Source organism: Ursus americanus, chromosome 23 (assembly GCF_024610735.1).
Source record: "Ursus americanus isolate L20-20 chromosome 23, mUrsAme1.1.p, whole genome shotgun sequence".
In the NCBI taxonomy this organism is placed as follows: Eukaryota; Metazoa; Chordata; class Mammalia; order Carnivora; family Ursidae; genus Ursus; species Ursus americanus.
Window position 1 is genome coordinate 38,968,389 of NC_142149.1, and position 21,192 is coordinate 38,989,580.

The 21,192-nt window shown below is 39.5% G+C and overlaps 1 protein-coding gene across 2 annotated transcripts in view; it reads right to left on the reverse strand.

Annotated features, from left to right (window-relative positions):
- The window catches only part of SUZ12 (SUZ12 polycomb repressive complex 2 subunit), a 42,535-nt gene extending 36,189 nt beyond the window's left edge, over window positions 1-6,346 (reverse strand). For both annotated transcript variants that reach the window (XM_045773173.2, XM_045773172.2), the window contains exons 1-3: window positions 5,827-6,346; window positions 3,521-3,567; window positions 3,369-3,433 (exon numbers count right to left, since the gene is read on the reverse strand). In XM_045773173.2, the coding sequence (XP_045629129.1) occupies window positions 3,369-3,433; window positions 3,521-3,567; window positions 5,827-6,100 (386 nt within the window). In that variant the 5' untranslated portion in view covers window positions 6,101-6,346. The remainder of the gene's footprint in view (window positions 1-3,368; window positions 3,434-3,520; window positions 3,568-5,826) is intronic.
- Window positions 6,347-21,192: the final 14,846 nt, after the last annotated feature.

Here is a 21,192-nt window from a genome sequence, read left to right on the forward strand (position 1 = left end):
TATCAGTAGAGAAATGTTAACATAAACACAAATATATTACAGTAAAATACTAATAAGGAAGAGCAGTATTGATGCAATCTATAGTTCAGTTGAAAAAACAGCCTCCATTAACAAAAGATTTAAAAAAAAAAAAGCTTCTCTCTTTACCTTTAGAGTTACTGAAAACTTCAATATTAATGTTTCATCCAATAGAGCATAAAAGGAAGTACTTTAGGAAGGATGGCAATACATTTTCAATCTCCACAGATAAGAGAGAAGAAAGAAGAAAAATGTAGGATTATTTTAGGCTAGTTACAAAGAACTTTCCAGTACAAATACTGAAATGTACTACTGAGGAAGGTTGTAAAGTTACTGGAAACTTTTAAGAATAGTAAGTTTATCTTTATGCAATGATTAAGAAGAAATCCTGTCTGTAGAAAGAAAAGTTAAGACTGTAAGTCAAAAGGTTCATCTCTTCCAACATTATGGAGGTGTGCATAGAAGTGCATAGGAAAGTTGAATATTAACAACCATGTGAAATAGGTAAGATCATAAAGGCAAGCCAGCCTTCTTTTGGAAAAAAACAAACCAAACCACATAAGCCACTATACAAAAGCAGCCTCACTCCCAGCACCAAGTAAGTCTGTTCTTGAGAAAGGTACTGCTACAACAGCTCAGGTTTAACAAGGGAAATAGTTATCAAAAGATCATCAAAAAGAGAATATTTTTAAAATTCAAGAAATTCCAGGAAATTTTCTTAGGAGGATTCAGAAACAGCTTACATGAAATCTAGTAAAATGGGTTCAATAAAAGATGCCCTTCTCCTCACAAATACTCCCACTGTATGAGTGTTGCGTTAGTCTATGGAATTTGAATACCTCTATGAAGTAAAACCGAAGTACAGGGCGAGTTTAACAAACATACCAGAATTAATATCACAACTGAGCGTATGAATTCAAAAGGAGTGATACATTTATTCTAACAATGGATATTATGCTGTTATGATAGTAAAAAAGGCGTTCCAAAAACATTTAAAAGCAATTTTATAAAAGGAGTCCCAAAAACATGTTTAACAAAGACCACAATCACTAGGCTAAATTCACCACCTTCCAAAGTCACCAACTACTTTGAAAAGAACAGCACTCATTTGAGGATGTAAGTTGTATGATGTGTTAAAAATTAGTTTTAATGTCTTTTATAAGCCAAGCATATAACAAAAGCATTAAGTGAATCCTAATGCATTTTTACATGGAATAAACTATGGGATTTATAGGTTTCTTGCCTGGTAAACTGCTGTAAAACTCCCCCAAAAGACAATTTTTTGCCTAAAGAGCAATAAATTAAGAAAAGTAATTTCTTCTACCAAGTTTTTAAAGCTGTCTCCACCTATTAGCAGACAACAGAAACATATCCCACAATGAGACAAATAGTCCAATAAACAAACATGACAAGAAAATAATGAACTTAGAATTTAAACATATTTTTTTTATCTATTTATGGATTAACTCATTATTTTGAAAAAACTTAATCACTTTTTTAAAAAATGTTTAAGTGACTACACCCACATTGGGCTCAAACTTACAACCCCAAGATCAAGAGTCTCATCCTCTACCGACAGCCAGGTACTCCCCCCAAAAACTTAATCAGTTTTAAATTAAAATCAGGCAGAATCCTAAATGATAACTCAACTGATTCTCCGTATTAAAAATACTAGAGGAAAAAGTTTACTACTACTTAATCAAAATCTCCTAGGTTTTATAGAATAAATCAGCACACTAAGAACCACAGGCCAAATCCAGCCTACTGCCTGTGCACATACCACAAGCTAAGGATGATTTTTATGGATAAATATCTGCGATTGATTTGATAAAGAATACTAACTCTAGGGGCGCCTGGGTAGCACAGTCGTTAAGCATCTGCCTTCAGCTCAGGGCGTGATCCCGGCATTACGGGATAGAGCCCGACATCAGGCTCCTCCGCTGCCAGCCTGCTTCTTCCTCTCCCACTCCCCCTGTTTGTGTTCCCTATCTGGCTGGCTGTTTCTCTCTGTCAAATAAATAAATAAAATCTTAAAAAAAAAAAAAGAATACTAACTCTAAACCCCAATTAAGGTGAATGTCATTTCCTCCCACCCCACAAAAATAAGAGTCTCACACTTCTCACCAGTAGGCATATTTTACAAAACACTATACTCAATTATTATATTTTAAACTTCATCAATAAAAAATTTGTGGATATTTGTTTTCTCTCTTTTTGTGTAAGTATCTACATACATGCTTACTAATCTTAATTCTGCCTCCTGGACCACAAAGCCTAAAATATTTACTATCTGGTCCTCCACAGAAGAAGTCTGCTGAACCCTGGCATAGATCAAATAATGGCACAGACAGGCAAAGAGCTGACAAATTTAATTCTGTTGCCTAATCCATCACCTTCTTCCTAGTTATTTAGGCTCTTGGCAAGCTTCACCTATTAAATGTAATGCACACAAGCACGCAATTGCTCGCATACTCTCTCTGTTCAGAACGATTACCAGAAGATAGTTTTAACATTTCAATCCTTCAAAGTACACCTACGTGTATCTACAAAGCTGAACCAAGTCCTGCTATAGAAACATGATGCTTACTTAGTAATCAGTAGGAGCCTCCAAAAGAGTTTGGTTTCAAAGTCTATTGGGATAGCTTAATGGTTTTAGTGAGTCAAGATTAACAATACCAAATGCCTAATACAAGTCCTCTCCTTTAAACTTAAAATTGTTCACTTGATGTACTCAATAACCTTGCATGTAGGATAAGAAACTAGCATTCTATAATTACATATGGTTAAATATTACATGTTATAAACAAAAATAAGTTCTGATGGACACCTCCAGACTCCACTTGAACTAGATAATTAAGTCTTCTTGTTTTTTAAGGATATTCAATCTATGGACTTCAAAAATATTTCCTCTTCTAGAAAGACCACCACCAAAGATATAAAATGAAACTTGCTGAACCTATGATTATGGAAGCAAATTCTTTATTGTTAGAACATGTAAGAAAGATTTAAAAATTAACCTAAATTTATGTATTGAAGATAGCTCCCCTGAGCGCTTTCATATTTAAATCCTCAGCTTCTACTAAACTTGAAAATAACTCAGCACAAAGTAAAAATATTATTCAGTAAAATCACTTGTTTCACTCCACTACTAAATCACTTCTACCAAGAAAAAAAACTGGTAATAAACTGGGATTTATAAAAATGATACTAACAAAAAGTCACCAGGCAACCAGTTCAACTGGTCACTTTTTTCACCTCAGTTTTCATATTTAATCTTTAATTAGAAATAGTACTTTAAAATAAAACTTTAATATTTTTGATCAACTCAAAATAAGATTCATAAAATGTACCTTTTGATGTTTGTTCTGGAGTTTCGATGAGACATGTAAGTAAGAGTCCTGTGCAAAAATATTGGCTATAAAAAAAGTTTTAAAAATATTAAAATTAAATAGGTAAAATTCTAAGAAAAAAATAATATTCATTAATTTTATTGACTACTTACAGCTATAAGATTTCGAGTTCGAAGAAATCTATAGATCTGCGTTGGTTCTAGGTAACAGGAAACAAAAGGATTATTTAAATTCTCAAGAAAATAACCAGCCCAGCCAATATTATAACTAATGTAAACCAATCACTTACACGAAAACCATGTACTACATACTGACATCAAGAAAATTAGTAGGCACAATAAGATCAAAAGACATTCAATCTATGGCATATATCCACAAAACTCATCTACATTTATTTTAAATTTAAGGTTCTCTACAAGCTTGTGCTTAAGCCTTGCATTTCTAAGGTAGCTACTTTTAAAACTAGTCTGTATGCAGAACTGAAGAGTAATTACACTGATTTAATTTAGCTAATTTAAACTATAACCCATCTCCTCCCGAAAAGTAGCTGAAATGAGGTAGCTGGATTCAGCAAAAGAACTTAGAGATGCTAAATAACAAAATAAATTTTCACTTTTTAACAGGTCTTTTAAAAAATCTGTAGTAAGCCAAAACAGAATAAAACGGTTTCCTAGATGTCCTGATGCAGATACGATGAAAGTCAGTCAATACTGAAATGAGACACAAACTATAGCTAAAATTTCCAATGAATATTGTTATAATTGAAGTTTTTATCTATTTCTTTGTTCAATGTAAATATTATCCCAATATGTAAATACTACCTCAACACATATTTTAATCAACAGATTCCTAGTCTTTTTAATTCTCTTTAGTTAAAATGCGTTTGCCTCTATAGATAAAAAATATATTTTATATACCAATACAACAATACCAGTTCCCTTAACGATTTAGTAGTATCACATTTCTTTAAATAAAAGAGTATCAAAATGAACTAAAGATAAATGACTGTATCAGTAAATACATCAAAGCATTTTAACTTCTCAGATCGATATTAAAGAACAATCAAGTTGTTTTGTGACAAAAATCTAGCACTTAATGACAGTTTACTCCTCCAAAGTAAACTCATTAGAAAGCAAAATAGCTTAAACTTTCTTGGCAGATTTGTCTTCTCATAACATTTAGAAAGAAATGTTTAAATTTCCACTTAATCTTCAGTTTAGTTTAGTTTTAGTGTCAAATAAACGAAAAGGAGAGAAGATAATTTAGAAGGGCTACAAACACGTATGTTTATTGTCATCACTGCCCTTCAGTTCTCCACCATTTTTCCAATTAAAAGCACTCCAGATTTTTCAAAGTAGATTAAGCAAAAGTAAGACGGTGAATCTCTCAAGCCGGTTCAATATTCGTTTCAATAAAAACTGAAATTCCTTGTACTAAATTCCAATTAGAATTTCATGAAGCACTAATCAGAATGAAAGAAGGGTATTAAACAATGTAATACGTCTTTTCAAGCACAGCTGATACCATGCCTTTAACATATGCCACGGTAAAATTGTAAATAAAGACATTCGGCGGTAAAGCCGCGTTTATTCAAGTTTCTGTTATTTAGCTATTAGCGATCATCCAAATTATAAAATGTACACAAAAGCAAAAAGGAAAACAATCGCGATATAATATCCATTAATGGGCAGTTGAGATTATTTACAGTCATGATGTTTTTAATAAATTCTATTGTTTGTTTCCAGACACCTTGCCTTCCTTTCCAAATCAAGTCACAGTTTTGCCCCTTAAATGAGACCTTAAAAGCCGAAACTGACATAAGAAAATGTTCTGGAATGAAGACAAGTACAACGGGCAAAATTCCCAGCTCGTCTAAAGATAAGATGCTTAAGCACTACCTCAGTTTACGTACCCAAGGAATGGGTGGATAGATTTGAAAGGTTTAAAGCATCGGAAGGTGCCATGTTACCATGCAGCACCAAGTTAGTGCGAAAGCATTTCAGACAAATGACAATTTGGTCCATTTTACTGCACTCATCTCTTCACGGACTTATTAATTTTGCTCCTCAAAACCTACAACCGAAACCCTTGTACTTCTAGAGTAAGAAAAGACATGAAAGAAAGCAAGAACTAGTCTTGGGATCTGACTGCATCCTCAGTCCAACTGTAACCTCATCTAAAAGCCTGCTCTTAACGTGGGGCCCCCTGCCCAACCTCTCGTGTATATCTTCGGGGATTCAAGAACCTCACCTGCACCCCCAGTTCCACCCCCTCCAAGGCCCTACCTAGTCTTAGGGCCCCCTTGACCGTAATCCCTTAAGTGGGAACAGCCCCCTCAATTTCTCCCTCCACTCCCCAATCGAGTCCCGGCGAGGAAGGGGGGCCCAGCACGAGTGTCCCGGCCCCCTAATGCTGGAAGAGGGGGTATTCCTGCCCTCAAAGCCTCAAACACACTCACTCTCAAAGGCCTGGAGGAAAAGCTCGTGGTCAGCCTGGACGTGCTCCATTTTCGGCTTCTTCACCGGTAACACCGCGGCCCCCGCCGCTGCCGCCGCGGAGGAGGAGGAGGAGGCCGAGTAACTGCCGCCGCCTCCACAGCCCCCGCCGCCGGATTTGCCGCCCGACGCCGTCGCCGCCGCCACCGCCGCCGAACCCCCGAAGCCGCCTCCCCCGGACCCCGCGCTGGGCCCCGAGCCGCCCCCTCCCCCACCGCCGTGCTTCTGAGGCGCCATCGCGGTTCCTGCCTCCTCCCCCCGCCAGCTACCCGCCGGGCGGCCCCGGAGAGTAAGCGCCTGCAATACCAACCGCTCGCCCCAGCAGGCTCCGGCGGACCGAGGGGGGAAGGAGGAGAGAGGGGAGGAGAGGGGAAGGGAAGGGAGGAGGAGAGGAGGGAAGGAGGGAGGAAAAAAAAAGTGTCTCCTCCTGAGAGCCCCGCTCCGCTCCGGAGGCCGCTCACCCTAGCCTGGCCTCGCTCCGCCCACTTCCCCCGCCCGGCGTCCTGATTGGCCGGCGGGAGCGCGCGCCGCCCGGCCGCCCAGCCCGTTGGCCCGCGGATTCTCCCGTCAGTCACGCGGAGGCGCTTCTCGCGGAGGCGCGGCTTGGTTGGCCCGTGCGCGCTGCCGATCGCGGGCCCGGCCGCCTCTTTGAACTGAATTCGCGGGAAAATTAGGGGTCGGAGCGGCCTTCCTGCTGGCCCCGGTGCATTGTGGGGAGAGAGGTACCCGGCGAGCGGCTTAGGGAGCCGTTTCTCGCCTTCTGAGCGTCGTCAGTCACCGCCCCCAGGGGGGTACAAGACCCCTGAAGAGAAGCGGGCCTCTGAGGAACTGGGGGCGCGGGGCCTGTTAAATGAACTGAGATCCATTACGGATCAGCGAGTCTCTAACTTCGCAGAAAGGGGCCTGGCTGGGAGTTGGGTGGGTCGTTTCTTGGTAGAGGGGCTCCCGGGGCGGGGATCGCGTCCCCTGTCCCCTCGCCACCACGTGCCCCAAGCCACCCCTGGCCGAATCCGACCCCGCAAAGCCTTAGAGAGGATGGGGGATTGCCCGGGCTTGCGGCTGCCGCTGTCGGACGCGACCGGGCTCCACCAAAGGGGGCGGTTTATATGTAACGGGAATCACCTATAAAATGACGAAAACTATTTTTGGTAGGTGATTTGAAGCTTCAGGATCGTCACTGAGAAAGTCGTGGCTTCTCAACATGCTGGAAGCAAAACCTAGATACTTGATTCCCCCCTCAGCCCGCCAGGCAGCATAGGAGTGGTCAGAGGGTAAACTGAAAAGATTTCCTAAAAGTACGTATAACCTTGAGAACCTATTCACTTTGCGCTCAAAAACTTCAGAGGGAATCCGTTGTCTTGCCGGTCCTGCTTAAAAAGATAGATGCTTAGGCCCAACTTAGTCTCCTCGTACAGACAGGTTTGGAGTTGAGCTAATAACTCTTAAAGATTTGAAATTCAGGATGGACAAGGTGATCTCCAAGATGGTCTAGCCAATCAAATACTGTGATCTTATATGACATCAAAATGAAACATCTTCCAAAATCCCAATCTATAAACACAGAACCATTTCATACTTTCAGTAACATTTTTCAAATGTCTGCTTTGGGACCTTTATAAAGTTAACTGCAAACACTGTTTACAAAACAAGTATCTTTGGAAGGGTTATTCAAGCTGTTTCCAAAGCTAGTGTCTTTGGAACAGTTATTCAGACATCTGAAGTACTGCTTTCAATCAAACATTTGCTACTTATGAAAATGAGCTCTGCAAATGATGCGTTTAATATAAAATTTGGCATTTCAGAAACACATCTGAAATAAGGTATACCTGTTGCTGATTTTTAAGTACAGCCTATATTTTCAGTGAAATAAAAAGTTCAGAATACTCTCATTTGTTCTATTCTGTACTTCCTACTTCCCCAAAAAGAGGGTTTTTTTTCTTTTTTAGATTTCTGAAATAAGCCTTTTCTGATTAATGCCACCCCACAGAGGTTTGCGAGGTTTTAGATCTTGGTAAACTGCTCACCGTTAGCTTTGCAGGGTTAGAAAACGAGGTTTCATCATTCGGTCGGGTTCTGGAGAATTAAATCACACTAGACAAATCACAAAATATCAAGTTATAAACTAGAATGCTTATTTATTAACAGTAAATATAACCAGCAAATGATCCATCATTTATACAGGGTTTTCCCTTTGCGGGGGAGTGTGGGCTACAGGTACAATCCAGGTTATCAGCAGTCTTTGAAGAACAGAGAAATGGATCTAAGGGAGTTGGGATGTTCTTAAACGGTATTTCCTATAAGAACTCCATGTTAGCATTCTTGGCTTCGGCCTGGGCCTGGTTTTGATGTACAGCAGTTAACCAGTACTGGTCATGAGAATCCAAGCCAATCATGCTGTGGAAGAGGCATAGTAACAAATTCTCACGTTTATATTCTTCGTCTTGAATGTATATAGAATGCTGAAAATATCATATTACCTGGTAGATTACAAGGTAGAGTTAATTGGTGAGTTATCTTTTTGTTCCATAGGTAAAAGATTTAGAGGTCATCACACGGTTGTTTCCGTGGCCAGCTAATTTAGTTTGTGTTGTTATTTCTTAAGTTTGGGGTGGCAACTGTTTTTTAAACTTCTCAAGCCAATTTACCATCAATGACATATATATGTTTAGTCCCCTACTTCGTATGGAGTTTGAATCACTTTCCAGAGTTTCTTTTGTTTTAGCCTTCATGCCATACCTGGAATTGAACTGTAAACTCCTAAAAAACCAAAGGCCATTGTCCTTTAATATATGTGATATATATATATATATATATATATATATATATATATATATATTTCCTAGCACAGGATTAGATATATGCACAAGGAAAGAAGAATAGCAACTGTTTGAACCTTTATAGTTATCAGTATGCTTTTATATATATTATCTCACTTTTTCGTAATGATCCAATGAAACCAGCATTATTTTCACTTTACAGATGAGAAAATAGGCTCAGAGAAATTACACGTTCATTTAGTGGCAGAGCTGTGACTTGAACATTTTTAAACTCCCAATTCCTATGCACCTTCGCAATCAGAAGAAAGTTATTCTAGGGGTGCCTGGGTGGCTCAGTCCTTAAGCATCTGCCTTCGGCTCAGGGCATGATCCCAGCGTTATCCCGGCGTTATGGGATCGAGCCCCACATCAGGCTCCTCCGCTGGAAGCCTGCTTCTTCCTCTCCCACTCCCCCTGCTTGTGTTCCCTCTCTCGCTGGCCTCTCTCTCTGTCAAATAAATAAATAAAATCTTAAAAAAAAGAAGGAGGAGGAGGAGGAGGAGAAGAAGAAGAAAATTATTCTTGGTACCTCAAAAGTTGACTGTTATGTTTTTGTTTTTTTAAGTGTGTTTTTAAAATGAGGGCCACCTAATTTCTCTTGTAAAATAGAATCCTTTTGTACTCCTCCCTATTGTGCACTCTTTCTTTAGTGCCCCCACTTTTCCTTACACAGACTTTCTGTGATGGGATTTTTAAACTTTCTTATGCCATGGACCCCTTTGGCAGTCTGATGAAGCCTATGGACCCCTTCTTTTAAAAATGCACAAATATGGGATGCCTGAATGGCTCACTCGCTCTCTCTCAAATAAATACATAAAATCTTAAAAAAAATAAAACACGGAGTTAACTTGAATCAGATTCAAGGAGTCTCTAACTGAAATTAGTATTTCCTTCAACTACTAATGTCAGTGATAAATCACAGTAGTGTTAGCAGTGCCTGCGGCTTTGTTTCCAGGAGAAATTACAGATATTTCCATATCAAATTACAGTTCTTGCAGGTATCTCAAAATATTATTTGCTCTCATCATTACTTTGAATAATGATAGTTATTAGATTGGATCTGCTGCTAGATTCTATTTAGTGCCTTCAAAAAGAAGCACCTACAGGGGGACCTGGCTGGCTCAAGTCAGCGGAGCATGCAATTCTTGATCTCAGGGTTGTGGGTTGCAGCCCCACATTGGCCATAATGCTTACTTAAAAGAAAAAAAAGAAGCACCTGCATCACAACTTGATTTTTTTACTATTTTGGTTTGTTTGTAATTGATTTTCTTTATAACTTGAGAGATATTTATGCATGTTTTAAATATTTTATTTATTTATATTAGAGAGAGAGTGCATGCGAGTGGTGGGGGGGCAGAGGGAGAGGGAGAAGCAGACTCCCCGCTGAGCAGGGACACCCCCCCCCAACTTGGGGCTTGATCCCAGGACCTTGGGATCATGACCTGAGCCAAAGGCAGACACTTAACCAACTGAGCCACCCAGGCCCCCCAAACCCTGTGTTTTAGCACCAAATCTTTTTCTTTTTTTTTTTTTTTTTAAGATTTTATTTATTTATTTGACAGAGAGAGAGACAGCCAGTGAGAGAGGGAACACAAGCAGGGGGAGTGGGAGAGGAAGAAGCAGGCTCACAGCAGAGGAGCCCGATGTGGGGCTTGATCCCAGAACGCCAGGATCACGCCCTGAGCCAAAGGCAGACGCTCAACCGCTGTGCCACCCAGGCGCCCCAGCACCAAATCTTTTTCTACTATGCTGTAAGCTCTTAGGTGCAGGAATGATGGGCAATTTGTCTTAATAACTGAGGTGTCTATCACTGTGCCTGGCATTGAATAGGGGCTCATCCAATGAGTTTTGATGAATAAGGATAGACAAATGCATAAATATAGACTGTGCACCAATATAAATAACAATAATAATAATGAATGCATGTTTACTATGTGCCAGGAAGTATTTTAAATTTGTTTTTTGTGTTTTTTTTTAAGATTTTTGCGCCGCCTGGGTGGCTCCCTGCTCGGAAAGGGAGCCTGCTTCTCCCTTTCCCTCTGCAGCTCCCCCCGCTTGTGCGTGCTCTCTCTCTCTCTCTATCAAATAAATAAAAAGCCTTAAAAAAAAAAGATTTTATTTTTAAGTAATCTCTATACCCAACGTAGGGCTTGAACTCACAACCCCAAGATTAAGAGTCACATGCTCTTCCAACTGAATCAGCCAGGCATCCCAGTATTTTAAGTTTTTAACATTTTTAACACATTCAATCCTCACACCAACTCTCTGAGGTAGGCAATTATTATCTCCATTTCATAGATGAGGAAACAATGGCAAGATTTGTTGAATAACTTGCCCAAGATAAGTAATGGAGCTAGTATTCTAACCTCGACAGCCTGTCTCCAGAGCCCTCACGCTTGACTATCACGCCACGAAACTAGAGTTTTAGAGATATAAGATACTGCACATGTCATTTCTAGGTCAAGAAAGATCAGTAAATATTACCTCTGATCTGCTGAGATAATCATCAGTATTGAATGCATTTGCTGAAAAATAACCTAGATGTCAGTTTTCCTTTTTAAATTGTACAGTGTCTTTCTATCCTCTATCCACGCCCAACACTTTAAGATTGAGTCCTGAGACTATTAAAATAAGCGATAAATGCTATATCAGAAAAACAAATATGTATAAATCTCTAGGAAACTAAAAAGTTATATTTGCTGATAAGTTCTTAGAGAAAGGGGCACCTGGGTGGCTCAGTTGGTTAAGTGTCTGCCTCCCCCTCAGGGTGTGATTCCAGGGTCCTGGGATCGAGGCCCGCAATGGCTCCCTGCTCAGCGCAGAGGTTGCTTCTCCATCTGCCGCTCCCCCTGCTTGTGCTCTCTCAAATAAATAATCTTTTTAAAAAAGTTCTTAGAGAAATATTACAAATTTGACTTTAATAAAGGAATGGTCTCCCCAGTAAAAATAGCTATAGCCTTCCTTTTTTTTTTTTACTCTTTGAGAATAATTTTATTTACTTATTTGTTTATTTATTTATTTATAAATATTTTATTTATTCATTTGAAAGAGAGAGAGCACAAGTGGGCGGGTGGAAGGTGGGGGGAGAGGCAGAGGGAAAGCGAGGAGAAGTGAGAAGCAGACTCCCTGCTGAGCCGGGAGCCCGACTTGGCGCTCGATCCCAGGCCCCTGAGATCAGGACCTGAGCTGAAGGCAGATGCTTAACTGTCTGAGCCACCCAGGTGCCCCTATTTTTTTTTTTAATTAAAATTCAAGTTAGTTAACATATAGTGTAGTCCTGGTTTCAGAAGTAGAATTTACTGATTCATCACTTACATATATTAACACCCAGTGCTCCTCCCAAAGAGTGTCCTCAATCCCCACCACCCATTTAGCCCATCCCCCCCACCGACCTCCCCTCCAGCAACTCTCAGTTTGTTCTCTATATTTGAGAGTCTCTTAATGGTTTGCCTCCCTCTCCATTTTTATCTTATTTTATTTTTCCTTCCTTTCCCCTATGTTCATCTGTTTTGTTTCTTAAATTCCACATGTAAGTGAAATCATGTATCTGTCTTTCTCTGACTTATTTTGCTTAGCATAACATACGCTAGTTCCATATATGTTTTTTCAAATGGAGCAAAAGCCTTCCTAATAAAAGCTAGTGTAAAGGGATAATTTTAACAGTTCTATTTGAAATTTAAAGTCAAAAGTAAATTTGTTTTTGTTTCCTTTATCTAGAAAAGAAAAACATGAGAACCGTGGGACGTTCACTGTGTACTATGAAGTTTTTGTAACAAACCGCTGATTTGTATGTGTGTGTTTATCTGGCGTTAACTAGATATAATAAGGATGGTCGTAGGCCGTAGTTAGAACCCCTGGGACAAGAAGAAACTTGACACTAATAACCTGAGGGAGGAAAATCCACCTGAGACAAATTGGAATATCTAAACCTGAATTTTGGGAGGCCTACATCTGAAGACAGATATTATGCCCATTTTTTTTTTTAAACTGTGGGATAAGTTGTTTTTGGTTTAATTTCAAACAAAAGCAGAAGCGAACTGATATTTATTGGGCATCCTATCCATGCAACAACAATAAGCAGTAATGTTAGTTGCTATCTCTGACCACACATATGTGTAACTGAATCTTAAAGAGATTACCTTATCATCCCATAGCTTGTAAGGGGCTCAGCTGAGATTTGAACGCAGTTACAGGGGACTCAAAACCCCATGTGTTTTCCAGTTACAACAAAGGTGACCAGGCTGTGATCTCAAAAGCCCCAGAGCTTCAAGAAGCTACCCTGGGGAAAAGGCAAGCCTGCAATATGGTGGGCTCTGCACCCCCAGTCTGCTACTCTGCTTTTATCTGTTTTATAATTTGTTTGAAGATAGTGGTTATAGTTGCTAAAAAAAATTTTTTTTTTAAAAACACCACATTGTTTTTAAAAAATGCTGCCTTTCCAAGTCTGGTCATGAGAAAGAATGAGTTAAAGTGACACTAATGTATTCTGGGCTATACTCACCTCAAAAATTAATGGCATTAAAACAAACCTGTGATAAGAATAAGGAAGATAACTTCATTTCATGGTAATGAAATAGAGATGAAAAACATCAGTCTGTATATTTTATACATGCTCTGCCCAGGGGGAAAAAATTGAGTCTTGCTGTTGTTGCCTCTAATCTGTGTGTAAGCTTATTGTTTCCAAAATAAATGTGTTTTTTAAATTTTCTGAGGAAAAAAGAGCCTTACTATGTAGATGTCCTCCATAAATCATGTCAGTATAACTAGATATTATAACTACTTCCGTAATACTACTGTAGTCTACATTTCCATTTAAAGTATAAATTCATCTTCATTTCACTATTACTAATTACTGCTCTTAACCAGAACAACTTCAGAGATGAGAGGGACCTTTATTTTTAGCTAGTTATTATTACAGATACTGTTCTTAGGGACTCCTGAGTGGCTCAGTCAGTTGGGTGTCTTCTTTCGGCTCAGGTCATGATCCCAGGGTCCTGAGATCAAGTCCCGCATCAGGCTTGCTGCTCAGCGGGGAGTCTGCTTCTCCCTCCCGCTAACCCTCTCTCCCCAGCTTATGCTCTCTCTCTCTCAAATAAATAAATAAAATCTTTTAAAAAAAGTTCTTATTTCCATGATGTGATTTTTGTTGGAAGGATATATTTAGCAATTACTGTTTAGAAATTAATGTGATATATGGAGACACATTTATAGCTAGAGGAAACTTAGATAATATCTAGTTTAAGCCTCTTCATACACTTGAAGAAACGGAATCCCAGAATTTAAAGTAGTTTGCCAAAATCACACCAGAGGTTAAGTACATGTTGAGAGAGAATCTGTTTGTGGAAGAGTTGTGTCCTAGCTTAGAAATTCAGTGTTCTTTAAGATGTTTCATGTACTTCATTCAGAAATATACCTTCACCCACCTTACTCTACTCAGGATTTTATTTCTGCTTACACCCTACTCAGTGGAACTAGTTCCTGGGGAAATGTCGCTGCTATTCCTGGTCGAACTGTTTTTTCTTCATACTCATGGCTTCCTATCTCTTAATTTTAATCCGTAGGAAAATTTTTCCTTGGACCCTGTAGCAATTGAAATTTGTTGTGAATCCATTGAAAAGCATTGTCATTCCATATTGCCTGAACTTATAAGCACTCAAACTTAATTTTTAGCACCGAAGATTCTGACAACTTGTTCATGTGAGTAGTTTTAGAAAGTTGCCACCTTCATGATTGAGCTGAATAAGAGGTGTCCTGAAGAGACCACAGAATGATTTAGCAGCTGTTTTTTTTTTTTCAAGATTTTATTTATTTATTTGACAGATATAGAGACAGCCAGCGAGAGAGGGAACACAAGCAGGGGGAGTGGGAGAGGAAGAAGCAGGCTCATAGCGGAGGAGCCTGACGTGGGGCTCGATCCCGGAACGCCGGGATCACGCCCTGAGCCGAAGGCAGCCGCTTAACCGCTGTGCCACTCAGGCGTCCCTTAGCAGCTGTTTTTGATAGAAGGACAAGGGCTTATATGTTGTCACTAGGATAGTTTGTACTCTATGTGCCTGGAAGAAATTCCTTGAGATTACAAAAGCATTCAACAATAGAACTCAGAATTCTGTAACCATTTTCTATCACAGAGGCACTGTAAAGAGAACGATTGGAGGAGTAGCACTTCTACTTTATATCAAGATAAATTAAGTTTTTAAAGTAACTTTCAGCGGATCAGGATCAAATTCACACACAGAGGCCAAGGAATTTTTATTTGGTTGGGCTTTCTTCAGAGAGAAAGAGTTCTCTTCGAAGAGAGTTCTCTTAATAGGAGAGAAATGCTTCTGGCTCTATTTCTATTTTTAAAATCTATTTTTTCCTCAAGTTCCACTTTGCCACAAACTTAGGAGAAAGAATATTATATTGTACTATAAATTAAGAGTTGACTTAATCACTAATTCACAGTGAATTTGAGAAAGTTACTTAGCATCTCTGATCTCCGTTTTCTCAAATATAAAATGAAGGTATGATTTATTTAGATCAGTGATTTTTTTTTAGATTGTATTTATTTATTTGACGGAGAGAGACAGCCAGAGAGAGAGGGAACACAAGCAGGGGGAGTGGGAGAGGAAAAAGCAGGCTCCCAGCAGAGCAGGGAGCCCGATGTAGGGCTCGATCCCAGGACCCTGGGATTATGACCTGAGCTGAAGGCAGACACTTAACTGCCTGAGCTACCCAGGTGCCCCTATGACCTTGACAGTTTAAAGAGTCCTGGTCAGGTATATTGTAGAATGTTCCTCAATTTGGGTTTGTCTGACATTTTTCTAATAGCTAGAGTGGGGCTTTAGATTCTGGGGAGGAAGATCACAGATGTGAAGTACCATTCTCCTCACATCGTATCCAGGGTATATCCTACCAACATGATTGTCATTAATGATGTTAACCTTATCACTAGACCAACTTAGTATTTGACAGGTTCCTCCACTGTAAAGTTACTTTTCCTCTCCTTATTGTACTGTATTCTGGAAGCAAGTCCAGGTGTAGCCCACACTCAAGTGTGGTGCTAATGATTGTGGTGGTGAATTAAGTTCCATCTTCTTTTTTTTTAATTTTTTTATTTTAAAGATTTTATTTATTTATTCGACAGAGATAGAGACAGCCAGCGAGAGAGGGAACACAAGTAGGGGGAGTGGGAGAGGAAGAAGCAGGCTCACAGCTGAGGAGCCTGATGTGGGGCTCGATCCCATAACGCCGGGATCACGCCCTAAGCCAAAGGCAGATACTTAACCGCTGTGCCACCCAGGCGCCCCGAAGTTCCATCTTCTTAATCGGGGAGTATTTAATGTAAATTATTTCCAATTCTTTTGTACAGGAGATTTTTCTCTTTTCCCCTCATTTCTGTATTTATTCAATCATTTATTTGTATCAGTATGAGTTCTTGGATTTTTTTTGATACTTTTGGCTATATCTAATACTGCATTATTTATTTTGTGGTTCAAATTGTTCCTTCTTTGGCCATTGGGAGATCTTTTAGTTGGTTCCTCTGTCCCTTTGACATGGCCCCATCACTGTGTGTTTTTTTTTTTTTCGTTTAGCAATTCCTTACTTTCTTGTACTATGAGAAGTACTAGTCTCATCTTGTATATTCCCTACCCCAGTTCTAGATCAGCCATTTCTCCAAGGAGCCCTGGTTCCTTTTATTATGATAATACGATACAGAAACCAAGATGTGGGTACTAAGTGTGCTCATTGGCTCTGGGGTGTCCTTGTTTCTAGGCCCTCTCAATGGACAGAGCTAGGAAATATGTGTGTCTATGTACATTAACACATATATGCATACAAATCTATAATTATTTCTCTATCCATATCTATCTATCTTAAGCTAAATATGAGTTCATACTGGTGTCTCTGACTCTAATCCTTTTTTGTTTTTTTGTTTTTAATGAGAAGAGTCCTATTGTTTTTTCTCTCTCTTTCCTGAGCACTTACTCTGAGGGGTCCCAGTTGGTGGTGTTAATACAATCACAATGTGTTTAACAAGCATCACCATATTTTAGTGAGAAAGAACTGATTTCATTTTCCCAGGAACCTTGAAATGTCAGGGAGGAGGTATATGACAACCGGATTCTTGAGTTAAAGCATACACAGCACTGCTCCTGGCCCTTCCCAGCAATCGCTGGTGAGGGAGAGGAAATGGGGGTAAAAAATGAGTGGAAGGTCTACTTAAAAGTGATGCCTCCTCCTCACTGGCAGAGTTCACTTTCTAGACTGGGAACTTCCTTTTTACTTAAACATGAGTCCCCACTGTAAGGGGCAATTTCAGGTTTCTCACTTTAAGGCCCCTGGAAAACTGTATTATTAACTATATTTGTATGATTGTAATTATGTTGCTTATATACGCGATTAAAGCAGAGTTCCTTTTTTTTCTCCTTCGAAGCTACTTTCCATTGCTTAGAAATCTTAAAATTTTACTGAAGTGTCTGAGCAGAAGAAGGAATAACAGAATATAACATGAACAGAGTGAATGAGTTCACCATGAAACTCCCAGAGTTGGGGAACTTGTTTTATTCTGGGCTAAATGTTTCCTGACACTGTGAATTCGGAAGTATTTCAGAGGGAAGTATAGCATATAACAAGTAGTTTAGAAAGCCATGAGTCTTAAAGACTTTTTTGAATACCTAAGCTACTGATTCCTATCTCAAATAATACCATGATAGAGCCTTTTGCAAAGTTAATCAATACCCTTAATTTCTCAGATAAAGGCCTTGCAAATCAGAGTCCTTCCTACCCTCTTACCTCATTTCTCTCTCTTCCTGGCCACACTGTCAGACTGGGTTCAGCATTATTCCATGAACGTTTATTTCTACACCTTCTTAATATGCTTGGAATGCCTTCCTCCATTCCCTCGCCAAAATTCTATACATTCATCACTTTAACTCAGATGTCATTTCTGGCATGAAAATATCCCCCAATATTCCGTGATAGAATAAATTACCCACACCACATATGTGCTTGTCTACTCTATGAGCTAATATCCAATTCATCTGTGCATCTCTATGGCCTATTATAGGACAGGCACCCAATAAATATTTGTTGAACTAGTCAACAAAAGAATGAACACATGGACATGAAGTTGTATCTCTACTGCTTGGCTGACAACAGAGCTTGCCCCTAGGTAAATACTTGAAGTATTTTGAGGAAAAGACATACTGACCTGCGAGCCAGGACACCTAGGTCCTTTAATCCTAGCTCAGCCAACATTTATGCAGCCTTAGAAGAGTCAATTCAACTTTTTGGGCCTGCTTCTCTACACAGCTCAAAGATCCTACTAGATCCTTTCTTCTCACTCTGGAATGGGATCATAGCCTAAAATATTTTGGGTCAGAAAACTCTTTGTGATCGTCTGATGATTACCAATCCTATGATATCCTATATATATGATTTTTGGGAAGCTTAGAGTTCAGTTACATCTTTTTTTTTTTTAAGATTTTATTTGAGAGAGAGACACAGAGAGAGCGCGCCCGCGCTCACAAGCAGGGGGAGGGACAGAGGGAGAGGGAGAAGCAGGCTCCCCACTGAGCAGGGAGCCCAATGCAGGGCTCGATGCCAGGATCCTGGGATCATGACCTAAGCCAAAGGCAGATGCTCAACTGACCAAGCTACCCTGACACCTCTCAGTTACATCCTTCAATTATATTTTTCCACTGCCATATACCCTAATACTTCTATTTATTTATTTATTAAGATTTTATTTATTTGAGAGAGAGAAACAGACATAGCAAGAGAGATCAAGAGTGGGGAGGAGAGGGAGAATCAGGTTCCCCGCTGAGCAGGGAGACTGACACAGGGCTAGATCCCAGGACCCTGGGATCATAACCTGAGCCGAAGGCAGATTCTCAACCGACAGAGCCACCCAGGTGCCCCACTTCCATTTATTTTTTACATGATTTCTATGACACTTCTATTCATACTTGTCAATACTCCAGAAACTTAGCAGTACATACTTTAATATTCCTAACTTTCCCATACATTGATAACTTAAAGAAATCCTTTGTTAGTTCAGTCTAAAATTTTTGAGCTTAACTGAATAAGCAGTTTATTCTGAGGGCATCTGTCACTTTAAAAAGAGAGAGAGAGAGAGAGAGAGAGAGATCAGCAGTCTTCAAAATGAAAACTACACTTTCCCTTTAGGGCTTGTGATGAGAAAGCCTATAATGCTTAATGAAACAAAAATTTCAACCCACTAGTAGACCTAAAAGACAAGGAAAGACAAGCTGAGTTTTTCCTTGGCATATCCCCCAGGCTGAATTAGTCATTTGCTAGGCATTCCCATAGCAGTACCTGTGCATACTGTTTCTTACGGTACTTATCACTTTCAATAGTATTTAAGTTTTTCTTCTCTTACCCTGGGAATATCTCAAAGAAAGGAAATGTATCTTATTCATCTTTGTATCCTCAGTCTCTTGCTTAAGACCTTGCTTATAGCAGATGCCTGATCAATATTTGTTCAATGGGGGATCCCTGAGTGGCTCAGTCAGTTAAATGTCTGCCTTCTGCTCAGGTTATGATCCCAGGGTCCTGGGATTGAGCCCCACATTGGCTTCCCTGCTCAGCAAGGAGGCTGCTTCTCCTTCTCCTCTCCTCTCGTGCTCTCTTTCCCTATCTTTGTCTCTCTCTCTCTCAAATAAACAAATAAATAAAATCTTTAAAAAAATATTTGTTCAATGGACAAGAAAGGTGGAATGTGAATTGCAGCTTGACTGTTGAGGGTTTCAGTAAGCTGAGAAGCAATAAAAAGTTTCACTCAGGGGAGTAATGTGATCAGAACTGTGTTTAGATCACTCTGATTTAATTTTATTATGTTAGAGACCGTGATTTTTTCTTTTGAAGCAATCGTTTGTAGGAACTGGCTCATACCAGCTTACAAGAACCAAGTGTTGAATTTTCAGGAATCTTGCAAGCCATTTGTTAAACAGTCATTATTAAAAATCAGATTATATATTGGGGCGCCTGGGTGGCACAGCGGTTGAGCATCTGCCTTCGGCTCAGGGCGTGATCCCAGGGTTCTGGGATCGAGCCCCACATCAGGCTCCTCTGCTGTGAGCCTGCTTCTTCCTCTCCCACTTCCCCTGCTTGTGTTCCCTCTCTCACTGGCTGTCTCTATCTCTGTTGAATAAATAAATAAATAAAATATTTGAAAAAAAATAAATAAAAATCAGATTATATAAAACTACAATTAAATATATTAAAAACAAAAGTAATAAATACTCAAAATTCATCACTTCCAAATTACTTTCCTACATATATTATTATTATTATTTTTAAAGATTTTATTTATTCATTTGACAGAGAGAGACAGCCAGCAAGAGAGGGAACACAAGCAGGGGGAGTGGGAGAGGAAGAAGCAGGCTCCGAGCGGAGGAGCCTGATGTGGGGCTCGATCCCATAATGCTGGGATCACGCTATGAGCCGAAGGCAGATGCTTAACAACTACGCCACCCAGGTGCCCCCCTACATATATTATCTGTGTTCTTGAGATTATTTATCTATTGCGTCTATATGGTAGAAACATTAAGATATATACATATATACATATATATACATATACTACTGTGCATCTCTTCCAACTCTGCATTCAGTGATGTCATTTGGTAGCTTGAAATCAGCCATGGTAGAAACATTTACACTATAGAAATGGGCAAACAGTACCAATCAAGGCTCCCCCCCCCTTTGAAGAGCTGGTTGTTAGACATTTACTAGCACACCATTATGTAGAAGGCAAAGCGGAAAATGGAAAATGAAAAGTTTGAAAAATACAGTTGAGGAAATTTGCCGACAACAAGAAAAAAAGGAAAGAGAAATGGAAGAAAAAAGGTGAGAGGATTAGAATTAACTGCAGATTCCAATATGCAAATAATAGGAATTCGAGAAAGTAAGAACAGAGAAGATGGGTGGGGATAGAATGGGGCAGAGTATAGGCTTGTAGAGGGGAGAGATCTAATGAGCAATGCAAAGGAAAAATAAAGTGATGTAAGAAATTTTCCAGAACTGAAGGGCAAGAGTTTCTGAATTAAAAGGGCCCTTGAGTATCTAGCACAATGAATGACAATATGCATATCAAGGCATATCATTGTGCATTTTCAAAACATCAAAGATAGAAGATGATCAAAGCTTCCAAAAACAGTAACAACAATAGGGAATACACATAGGTATATGGGTCAAGTACAAATGTAAGAATTTCATTAGAATTCTCAGCAGCAAGATTGGAAGATAGAATAGAACATTCACAGTTCTAAGAAAAAGAAATGAATTCCAACCAAGAATAATATACCCAAACAAATTATCACATCAGTCAAGGGAGGAGGTCTAATAAAGATATATTCAGGGGCACCTGGCTGGCTCAGGAAGAAGAGCAAGTGCCTCTTGATCTCCAGGTTGTGAGTCCGAGCCCCATGTTGGGCATAGAGATTACTTTAAAAAATTAACTTAAAAAAAAGATATTTTCAGATTTGCAAGGTCTCAGAATAAAATTAC